At 34.5% G+C, this 12,729-nt stretch overlaps 2 protein-coding genes across 2 annotated transcripts in view; one reads left to right on the forward strand and one right to left on the reverse strand.

Moving 5' to 3' along the window:
- Positions 1-12,729, reverse strand: part of LOC105221376 (ribonuclease P protein subunit p25-like protein) — a 33,032-nt gene that overhangs the window by 18,472 nt on the left and 1,831 nt on the right. The gene's annotated exons all lie outside the window — the stretch shown is intronic.
- Positions 7,225-11,582, forward strand: LOC105221373 (aromatic-L-amino-acid decarboxylase). The gene is made up of 4 exons (XM_011198317.3): positions 7,225-7,727; positions 9,205-9,389; positions 9,481-10,543; positions 11,033-11,582. Exons 1-4 carry the CDS (start codon positions 7,598-7,600, stop codon positions 11,377-11,379), a joined length of 1,725 nt encoding a protein of 574 aa, XP_011196619.1. The 5' UTR covers positions 7,225-7,597; the 3' UTR covers positions 11,380-11,582.

Here is a 12,729-nt window from a genome sequence, read left to right on the forward strand (position 1 = left end):
TGCGTGCTACTGAAGCCTTCGCAAACAACTTGAATTATATTCAACAATAGATCATCTAACCTTATGTTCATAAGTACATACAGTAGATTTCCGAAATAACGGACATATTAATTGTCAAGCCTGTTCGTTACATAGCATTTTCGTTAATTCGAGTACTCAATTAGAGGTATGTTTTCCGATAAAAATTAGTTAAATATCCGAAAAAAAAAATTTCAGTTTAATAAATTGTTTTATGAAACTATATGTTAAAAAATGAAAAACCATAAGAGAACAATCAAATGTTGTCTTAAAAGAAGAAATGTGTTTGTCTTATAAGATCAAAATATTTTTTCATTAGTAATACTCCTAAATTTCTATAGCTATTTAAAAACTTAAATAACGGTCGTTCGTTTCGTGGGAATACGAAGAATATAGTTGATGGCTCCTTTCTGAAGATCAATCAATACAATAACTTTAGCGAAATTGATATAGTTATTCTTTGCCGCTAAATTCTTCCAAATGGGCCACTTCCGCACTTGTACTTTTATTTGGAGCTGAACAATAATATTAAGCTCTACTATAATTTTAAGATATTTTCAATTAGCACATTTCTTTTGAATTTTTTCAAGTTTTGATTTTTTTCTTTTTCTTCATATGTCCATGTTGTCCGTTAAACCGAGTACTTACAAATCCCGATGTTCGTTAGTTAAGGTACTCAATGTATAACATTTCCTTGTTCGTTATAAGCGGTTTTCGTTAAAACGAATATTCGTTCGGAAAACTACTGCATTTTGTAAAAACTACATACATACATACATATATGCATATAACAACTATTTTTTGAGTTTTTAGGGATTGATATGCTACATAAATCAATGGAATTTTTACATAAATATCCTATTTATGATTAAGAGATTCAAACTTAGGCTGTACTCACCCATGGTTACTTTGTAGTCTACAAGTCATACCAGACGTCGTGAAGTAAACTGAGTACGATAATGAGCATAAGCAATAACCAAACTGCAAGTTAAGTAAACGGAGCAAAATCATAACATACATATGTATGTATAGATATGTATATGTATATAAACTAGCTATTTTTATTTCGTTTATTGATCTATTTTTGACTTTTTGAGTTAAATTTACCGAACGACGTCATCGAGTGAACCTGCGAACCTGATGTTGCGTTAAGGCGATCGATTAAGGTAAAAGGCACAACCTCATTATTCGAAATACACATGCATGAGCGCTTGTTTGTATGTAATATCATTTATTAACATCAATTCACTGTCAGCATATGTGCATATCTGTTATTTGTGTGAGAAACAATTGACTCACATATGTATGCGGTCAAAAGCGGAACAAAAAACGAAACACCATACACGGCGTTGAGCTTTAAACAAAAAGCCGCTCTGCGATGCCCAGTATGAGACAATACCAACAAACATAAAGTGGTACATAAAAGAGGACAAATTCCGAATAGCAAGTGGGCAAATCAGTGTGAACAACGTCTTACACTGACGGCAAGGTTCGGGCTGCGGCGTGCTTGACCCCCTATCTCTGGTTGGTGATGGTATGGGACTATGGTGGTGAATGGTGGTAACAGCGGTACCAAGTGTTGTGGCCGCTAATAATAAAAAAAAACATATTTGTGCTGTAGAGGTGGTGACTGTGTTGGTGTCTTTGATTTTTGAACTGTGACGTTTTCAGTAAACGTCGATGAGTCATCGTTTCATTCAATCGTTTTGGTGCGATGCGATGAAGCGATGAGCAGATTAAGACCATGTTACTATGTGCTAGCGAAAAATCAGAAATAAACAAATAAAAATAAAAACATGTAAGGAAGGGCTAAGTCCGAGTGTAACCGAACATTTTATAGTCTCGCAATTTATTTATTTAATTTTATTAATATTACACACAATGTGATCCACATATTCGTTATACTATATATGGTATAAAATCCATTGAAAGTTGGAAACCCTAATATTAGGTATATGACAGCTGGGAGAAGTTATAACTTGATTTCACAAATTTTTAGTACGGAGGCATATTATTGCAAGAAACATAAAAAAATGTTCCCTCTGAATTTCTTCAAAATATCTGAAAGACTTACCTATATTTTCGGTAAAAAATGTATTAGAAGCACTGAAAATCTCATTATCTGATTTCGACGAGTTTCGATAACTTCACTAGTGCTTACTTATATATTGTAAAGTAAACGATTCAGATCGACTTCAAAGTACTATTTTCACATATCATTTGGAAGCTAAGAAGATATTATGCACCGAATTTCATTGAAATTGGACGAGTACTTTCGGAAATATTGGTTTGGCCCATAAGTGAGCGGAGCGACTCCCATTTCAACTTTTGTATATCAATTTGAGTACAGCTCTTCTGTACCATCTTTATAATGAAATTTAAGTTATCTGGTGGTTTTCCTTACTGAATTAAATCATTTTTAGTAGTTTTTAACATAACTTTTGTATGGGAGGTGGGCGTGGTTATAATCCGATTTCCTCCATTTTTTTACCTAAAAGAAAAGACTCTAGAAAGTTTCCTTGATATAGATTTAACAGTTTACGAGATATGTACAAAAAACTTACTAGGGAGCTGGGCCACGCCCACTTCTCCAAAAAAAAAAATAACATCCATATATGCCCCTTCACAGTACGATCCTTCGTACCAATATTTACTTCAAAAGTTTAATTTATGGCTTAGTTATAGCTCTTTGTATATTTTCGGTTATTGCCATTTTGTGGGCGTGGCTGTGGTTCGATTATGCCCATCTTCGAACTTAACCTTCTTCTGGTCCCAAGAAATACGTCTTCCAAGTTTCATCAAGATATCTCAATTTTTACTCAAGTTACAGCTTGCAGCTTGCGGACGGACAGACATCCGGATTTGAACTTTACTCGTCACACTGATCATTTTGATATATATATATCCCTAGACCTAATTCGTTTCTTTTTAGGACTTACAACCAACCGTTATGTGAACAAAACTATAAAACTTTAGTAACTTTGTTGCGAGAGTATAATACAGTTTACGAATAGTGGAACGACTTGTTTTGCAAATCATGCCGAAATGCCGAGATCATTTACCAATAGGAAATGTTTAAGCAACACCTAAAGACCAAACGGACAAATGGTAAAGTTGCTGTTGAAAGTCTTTAAATAACTGTTAATTTGCACCAAACATTTGCAGTGTGTAAGTTCTTACGTATGGCTGACCGTTAAAGAAAGTATACAAGAAAGATACTTTAGTGTATAATTACTCTTCTTAAGAATCACACATTGGTTTCTTCAGAATGGCTTTAACATCATCAGTATATGTATGTATGTAGATAAAAGCTTGGGGTTCCCCAGCTTCGCAATCATTCCTCATTCATCATTCTATTTAAATCAATTAATAGCATAGCAAATTCCGAATAGGTTATTATCACCAATTAATGTATTAGGCACATTTTAGATCGAAGCCGAACTGAACAGACACAATAACAACCATTTATATATATACATATGTGTTTCATATCGCGATTACAGTGGTAATTCCACTATTATTATTACCATAAACCAGTTAGTAGGAAACAGCAGCACAATAAACGTGCATTTGAACGCGTGCCACTGCACATACTTTAATTTTAATAGGGCTATGTGAGTGTTCAAGCGTGTTTCCCACGAATTTTACTAACTCACTTGACAACTTGTCGCCATCTACGAATGGAGAGGTGGTATATGTGACGTATAAGTGCTCAATGAACGCAAAGTTTTTTCTTAGATACATGACGCACCCCATAAAAGTATTGGCACATATACATACATACATTTATAAATCACACACAGACACAGAGAACTCACGGTGAACGCATTGGATATTAGCATTTTCTGTATCTAAAGTGATTCCCTTTGGCGCTAGTGTCTATTACTTTACTGAACTGCGGCTAAGTTTGCCAAGCAAACACACGATGCGAATTTCAAATGACTTGCGCAAATAATTGAGAATCTCAATTTGAACGAATGATGTTAAATGCTAAGTTTATCTAATGTACTCGATTTCAGAGTTTTTGGCGTGATTCCCCACGAATTCCCTGATTTACAAATTCTCAAAATACGATTATTCAAATGCTTTGTGGTACTGGCGGAATGTGGAAAGAGACGTGCCCCCACAAACTGCAATTCTCATTCTGTACAAGCGAACATACATATGTACATTTATTGTGGTTTGAGTTTCGAAAATATTCCACATTACGAAATATTACAATATACACACCGGCATCTACGTAAACATGTACAATAGTAATTAACACATCATTACATTCCCTGGTTGTACATATGTCTATTCTTTTGAAGCTTTTCAGCCATTACTCGCAAATAAAATAAAATTGTCTAAATACTAAGTGTAACACACGACAATGAGTAATGTTCCATTTTGGAAGTAGAATAACTCCTCCAGGTAAGATGATAATGATCAGCAAGTTGCTTGAGACACATTAACTCCATATCTGCCAGTTAGATTCGAAGTATGAGCTGTAGGCATCTGAAGCATATTTGAATTGAATGGACGATGTTGCAATCCTTTTCAAATTCGGTCAGTGAATTTTATTGACATTAAACTTGTTCGGGCTCTCTCGGTTCTGGAATTTATAACATTCAATACTTTTGAAGTTTGGGTACCATGTGATTAACATTCGATTTACAGAATTATTAATGATTTTTCTTGAACCAAATTAATTTAGGTTCTCTCGAAGAAAGAAAAAAGAAGTCATTAATGCCGTTGTCTTTGAATTTCCACACTGTCGAAGCGGCATCGAAACCTCTCCAGCAAGTGCATTACTATGAATTGAAATTAGGTCAAAGACAAAGGCACAATTTTGTTTTAAAAAAACGTTTTGTTTTTTGTTTTTCATTGTTAAGTCTGAGGCTTTTCGGTCCACTTGACAATATTTTTTATTTAATTTGTATTGATAATAATCTTGGTCTAACTGTAATTTCCGCAAGAGAAGAATTCAAAATCGTCAATACTTGCTTAATTAACACACAATATACAATGTATACATATATATGTAAGCAAGTACATAAATCCCCAGGCTTAATGTTCCGCTTTTTGCCTGGCTACCCCGGTCTTACTATTCATGTTGTCTTTTCTTTTTTTTCAAGTTCAAGTAGTTAAAGCAAGTTTAGCGTTAATCTAACCAACCGATCTGACGACAACGACTTTAATAGTCGACAATCGCCTTCGTAGCGTTAAGCAAAATAAATCTCAAGTATTCATTAATGCAAAATCGGTCTAAAGTCTAATGTTTTTTGAGCAAATCAAACAATTTGGTTGATTTTATAACTTCTAGTAATCGATTCGTTCGTTAATGCTGTATCATGTTGAAAAAAATCGTACATGCATACATATATTCTCAAATACAGATTTATCTCTGTACGTACATACATGCATATCTATGTATATGAACATACCATATTGTAAGTATGGAAGATTTGTACAAACGAACACTTTATCATTATGTTATCTATTTTTGAAATTATGGTAAAAGAAAGGTATTCACATACTCACGTACATGTGTTTTTATACAAAAAAATGGAAAACTCAACGTTAAATTTCGGAAAATGTCGTTTTCGAAGAAACTAAGCTGAATTTATTTCACAAGTTTGATATATTTGTAGATATATGTACTATATATGGAAAAGTTCCAATTAAACAGCAAACAACATATTATTACAGCAGCTGTACATTTAAGTATTCAAAAACAGCAAAACCTATACTTGTACAATTCAAATTAAGTTATTAAATAAAATTAATTGGCTATTAAATACACCGGGGTATTTTTATGCTAATTGTAAACGCGTGCTTCATGACAAAAACAATTTAAAAGTCAGACTACCAAGGAAACTGAATCGGATAATCTTTTCCGTTTAAGATTAGAAGAATAAGCACATACTAACATACATATTGGCCCAAAATAATAATTTTTAAAATAAATTAAGTTCAGCTTCAAATAAAATATTCGTAGAGATCTAAATATATACGTATGGGCTCTTTATTCCAACTACGAATAACTAGATTTGGGCCTCTCAATTTAACACCTAAATAATTCGATTAAACACATATGTAATTATTATACTGCGGATTAGGGGTTTTGCTCAAATAAAATATATAATTAAGCGGATATTAATAAGCCAAAAATTATGTAAACTACATACTAAGTTAGTACTTTATAATTTCCCGCCAACAGTATTGAGATAATTTTTGTGATTTCTACCATACAATTTAAAAGTTACATTTCATAACTTTTATTGGGAAATACAAAGCTATTTTTCGCAATATGTATGTATGTACATATTTAATTGCGGTTAATTAAGTGAGGATACAACAGCTTGCTACGACACGCGAACAGTGAATACGTACAAGTTCAGCACATAGAACATCATCTGTAAACGTCATGAATAGTTTAATAACTTTTCATTCCAATAATGAATATATTTATGTCCACGACATTCATATATACACACATTCATACATATATACTTGATATGTAAAATAACAAATTTCAATTAGTGAGAAAATTCACTACGTTTAATTCCATTCATGGTTTTCCAATTCAGCTGAAATCTGTAACAAGTTTGAAAGTATGAAATTTTCAATGAAAGTGGCCCAAAGCCTTAAGAGCCTAGATGATGCAGATGAAATCTGTCACTACTTGAGTATTACAACATGTCTTGTTATTCGATAAAAAAATGTTGGCAATTTTGTTGAACATTCCTGCAAGTAATACGTAAGGTGTGAGCGGTTCTAAAGTAGCCAACTGTTTCATATCTATAAGATATATAATACACATACATATGTATGTACATAAACATATATATTTTAACTTATTATTTAATTTCTCTTAACTTTAACTTTTTTCTTTTTACAATAGAAATTGTCTGACTAGTTGGGGGTTTCCTTACTGGGTACTCAGTCGGTTTGTGTGTTCGTGTTACGCTCTCACTGATCAATGATCACGCGCTCGTGCTGCCCCCGCCCAAAGGGGCTACATCGAGGAGGTGACGATCGATCGAGTTAAGAGCATGAAGCATTGCTGCCTGCTATGGTTATATGTGATACCTTTATTAATGTGTGTACATGTACATTTGATTTCGTGTCTACAACGCTGTGAACAGAACGAGCCCACATAAACGAAGTACGGATCGATCTCCGACGAACCAACTCGTCGTTGATATGCTTGCTAATATAAAGACGTTCAGTTGGACAAAGCTCAAGTCATTCGTATAAAGGAAGTGGTAAGACATTGTTCGTACTACAAATAAATCGATTTCATAAAAATACAACAAAGCGCAGTTAGGAAGTGATGTCAATGAAAATCAACAACATTCTATATTAAAAGTGCATTTTATATAAAATAACTCGTGAATAAGAAAAATCGCAATAAACATACATTCTTCCAAACAAAAGTGCTTCAAATTAAAGAAATTCGACATTCAAAGTGAAAATAAAAATCAATCAAATCGCAGAAGCGTATCTAGTACCAAAGAACAAATACTGAGCACAAGGCTTAATTTCAAAGTATTAATAGTTTAGTAATAAGCATTTGACAAAACACACAGACAAAATGAATGCTGAGGAGTTTAGAAAATATGGCAAGGATATGGTGGATTATATTTGTGATTACGCAAAAAATATTGAACAACGTGACGTAGCGCCAACATTGGATCCAGGATATTTAAAAAAATTATTGCCAGGTAAATAACTTAATTTTAAAATTATGAAAGTTAATAACCAACGATTTGGAGAGAATCATATTATAGCTCGACTTGTTTTCAATGAATACGAGTTTTATAAATTAATAAGTAATAAGTAAAGCCAAATAAAATCAGATTGGGCAATTTTAATAAAGCAAACCAGCTAAATGGTCCTCAGCTAGTCATCATCAATTCCAAGCTGGCTAAAAATCACCTTTATGCTTGGCAGTCAAAAAAACAGAGTTTGGTTTATATATGTGCATAAAGTTCGTACAATACAAATAAAAAAGGATTTACACCGTCAAAGCGAAAGTGCCGCATTTCAATCAGCATCAGATGTAAATGATAATTTCACCAAAACTCCAATAGAAACTATCAAAATATTGAAGGCGGAAAGATTATTGAAAGTATATTATTAAATATGAATATGTGGGCGCCAAATATTGTGGCTGAGTAATTTTGTAAATAAAAATGTATGGAAAAAAGTACTCCTACTCATATTAACAATTGAATATCTTCAAACATTACACTTTTCGCCTTTACAATTAACAACTACGTAGCGTTGCCATGTGCACGCTCTGATCTCCGCATTTTAAACTGTTGAATAGGTGTTGGTACCAATTGGAGGTTTATTACGGAGCGCGCACACCAATCGGGGAATATTCGCAAATACATAAACATTTCATTTCTGTTTACATAAGCATCGACATATGTGCATACATATGTACATATGTATGTGCGAATGCGCTAGCCAATTAGCAGCCAATAAATAAACGAGAACAACAGCAACAACTAGGAATTAAATTATTAACACTTCTAAAGCAAATAATGGCATTCTTAATCCTACTGTTAGCTAATTTATGTTCGTACTTTAAGATACAAAATGGACATATGCACCTTTATTTACTTGTTTATTTGTATGAGCCATTCAAACACTTCGGTTGAATAAAATTTAATAATCCATTTTTCAGTCATAGCATTGTTTGTTGCTGTTGTTGTTATTTTTCCTAACACTTGTACGCATTGCCCAAAAATAACCAAACACGTACAAATGAATGTGCTTATAAGCGGAGCGGCATGTACATAATATACATACCAACATGTTGACTGTGTGCACCTGCCAATCTGCTCCGCTATAAACTAGCGCCCAATTAGCTCACACGCCATGTTATTCTAAAAGAATAATGCAAAAGTGTTAATTGAAATATTAAATACACCCAAAATGTGCCGTACGCACATGTACACGCTTAAATTGTGGGCGTAAACATTTGTTCGTTATTCATACAATGAGGCATATTTTTGCCAAAAACCATACAAACATACTATGTACGTACATACATATGCGTAATCAAAGAACTTCTCTCAATGCCAATTGATTTTTCAACTAATCGGAATTGTTTATTTACAGATATATATACACATATGTATGTTTTTATTTATTGATATTTATGTATTTTTTCTTTCGTTTCATTAACAGTCAAAGCGCCATTGAAACCTGAAAAATTCGAAGATGTTCTAGCTGACTTTGAGGAAAAAGTTATGCCAGGTGTTGTGCATTGGAATCATCCGAAATTCTTCGCATACTTTCCTTCGGGCAACTCATTCCCTTCAATTTTGGGTGATATGCTGAGCGCAGCTATCGGTTCGATCGGTTTCTCATGGGTAAGTGTTTAGGCCTAGACTACACTTTGCATAACAATAAGTTTGCTTTTTCAATAATTAATTGTACATCCCATGTCCCGCTAATAAACAGGCATCCTGTCCCGCGTCTACAGAACTTGAAACCATTGTACTTGATTGGTATGCGAAAGCGCTTGGATTACCCAAAGCCTTCATCAGTGATCTACCAGGCAGTAGAGGTGGTGGTGCACTACAAGGATCAGCATCCGAATGTACACTCGTCTGCATGATTACAGCACGCTCACGTGCCATTCAAAAACTGAAAGGCGTATGCTCAGAGATACACGAAAGCGTTTTCCTGCCACAATTGATCGCATATGCTAGCAAGGAAGCACATTCCTCGGTAGAGAAAGCAGCTAAAATGGCTCTCGTAAAACTGCGGATTATTGAGGCTGATGAACGTGGACGCATGCGTGTTGATTTGTTGCGACAGGCAATGCAAAATGATGCAAACGCTGGCCTTACCCCATTTTTCGTTGTTGCCACAGTTGGTACGACAGGAGCTTGTGCATTTGATAATCTCACTGAAATCGGTAAAGTGTGTAGAGAGCTGCCAAACGTGTGGTTCCATGTGGATGGCGCATATGCAGGCAATTCGTTCATTTTACCAGAAATGCGTAAATTCTCAGAGGGTTTAGAATCTGCTGACTCATTTAACACGAATCCCAACAAATTGCTGCTTACAAATTTTGACGCCTCCGCAATGTGGGTCAAGGATGTAATGAGTTTGAAGACCGCTTTAAACGTTAACCCTTTGTATTTGCAACACGAACATGAGAAAGCTATAGACTATCGACATTATGGAATACCTTTGAGTCGTCGTTTCCGTGCGCTTAAATTGTGGTTTGTCTTTCGATCATATGGTATCATGGGTCTGCAGGCGTACATACGCAATCACATGGCATTGGCGAAGAAATTCGAAATGCTTGTGCGAAAGGATGATCGTTTCGAGGTGAGAAATGATGTATACTTGGGATTGGTGTGCTTCCGCATGCGCGCAGAGGACACGTATAATCAAGAGCTCTTGGCACAGATCAATCACTCGGGCAAGATGCACATGATACCGTCTATGGTGAATGGCAAATATGTGATTCGCTTCTGCGTAACGTACGAGCATGCGACAGAGAAGGATATAAGTAAGTAGAACTTGAAAATAAACAAACACATCTATAGAAGTAGAGCTTATATTGAAGGTGTTACGGTTATATAGACCATTGTCCGTTTTCATTTTCTTCATTGGGTTGTATTACCATACAATAATATATCAGGCAGGCTGAAAAGTATGATATCGTTTTTATCGTTTGAAAACAGATAATTTTTTTTTAAGAAAGCATTGTGATGAGTGTTATCTGAAATCTGCACCAAGCAACCATTCGTAAGCGGTCTGCTAAATGTCGTACAAGTTATGGGAGCATGATTTGAGCCTCGATTTGTTTATGTAAACACCGTATTCCTTTTCTGTTTTCTTCACCTCAAGATATTGCATTTCGTTAAATCGATACGCATTTTTTCAGCTTGCCTGTTACATTCAAATACTCATGTATGTATAAGTGTATGTATTTAGTCGTTTTATTTAAAAATATTAATAAAATATATAAATATTTATTGCATTTTATTCTCACCAGCCGATGCCTGGAGTGAAATCAAATCCTTTGCTGATGATATTCTTCGCGATGTGCCTGCTTTATCGCCCACTCCCGAAAAGGAGAAAGTCGTTTCGGAACCTCAACCTGTTATTGGCAAACCACCAATTAAAAAGAAGCTTACTCGCACCAAATCTTTACGTTTCTCGTTCACTCGCAGTATATCTCGAGAAATGTATGAAAGTCAAAATGAACATCTCAAGGATGGTTGCACACCGATTTTGGTGGTAGACTCTAACACCATGCTGCAAAGTTTTATGAAAGCAACAACGGACCAAAAAAAATTACGAGGTATTGAAGATGAAGAAGCCGACGAAGCTAGTAATTAGCCAATACGACGAACAAATTAAATACAAATTAAAGCACCAAGAGGCCTAGGCGCTGGGCGCCATTCCTTTATAAACCCGTACACATATTCTATATGTACATACATACTACATTAAAAAGCTATTAGCCCAGTTTTAGCTCAAATTACCTCTAAACAATTCAATGCTTGTATTATTACTGTTCGATTCTTTAAGTGAGCAATTAATTCATCAAGTAAAATCGAAAACTTGAATTTCAACCTGATCGGACCAGGTTTCTACGTTGTGTAAATTATGTTAAGTAAGAAATTAATCTAGTTTAACAAATTTTCACAAAAGCATAATTGTTCCTTATCGTCACATGTCGCCTCTTTTTGTGTTCCTATTTTCATATTCTGAGTTTTCGCTCTCAATCACACATACACATTCGTAACAGATATAGTTGTATTTATTTATTTATTATAATGCAAAATCATAGATCTAAGTCCCGAGGTAATGCTTACATATGTATGTCAATAAAAAATTTATATATTTACATATAAATATATGTATGTAGGTGTTTATATATTTATTATTGTATATTAGTGTAATTACAGAACAAATTACACTCGAGTGTATGTCTCTGCGAATGTATTAAATAGATATAATTTTTGTATAGTTTAAGATTTAAAAAGTTTGTAATAAAATATATATTATGCGAACTTGAGTCTTATTCAAAATCAATGGAGTATAATATAACACTTTTAAGAGGTTAACTTTCACTAACTTTCACTGATCAGCCGTTGGAAACAATAGCAATGTTTGGTAGACTGGCTTCCCCGAAAAAATGCAATTTGAGTAATATCGATGGTCTTAAAAATTGCTCCAAAGATTTTTGTTACTTTCAAATAGTTATCCATAGGCTATTTATTTAATTATGAAGGGTTATGTTTTAGGGTCTTATTTACACTTTGAAAAAGGTGTAAGACTTACGTGTTACACAAGTTCCAGCAGTAGGATCATTCTTCCCATTATACCGCACCTATGGTCGGTTTATATCCAGTAGGGCATCATGATCTAGCTTTTACCTCATAATCGAGGTTGTTATGAGATTCCCGAGCCCATTATATCAATTGCAGGAGGTAAATTCAGCCGTATTTGAAAGGGTGCCTTCTTAATACTGGGCCGTCTTGGGAAGTAACCGTGGCCTTAATGCATCATGGCACTCTGGACGGAATTTATATTTCCTCCTAGTTACAATTGACCTTGAGGCTCAACTTATGAGCCAATTGGCCAAAATAAACAACAGCAGTGACAACTTAACTAGAGGTACCCTTAGCAGAAGAGGATGCGCTGTTCAAGGTGCATGAAGAGATGACAAGGGAGAGTAAAACT

This window comes from Zeugodacus cucurbitae, chromosome 6 (genome assembly GCF_028554725.1).
Source record: "Zeugodacus cucurbitae isolate PBARC_wt_2022May chromosome 6, idZeuCucr1.2, whole genome shotgun sequence".
Classification (NCBI taxonomy): domain Eukaryota; kingdom Metazoa; phylum Arthropoda; class Insecta; order Diptera; family Tephritidae; genus Zeugodacus; species Zeugodacus cucurbitae.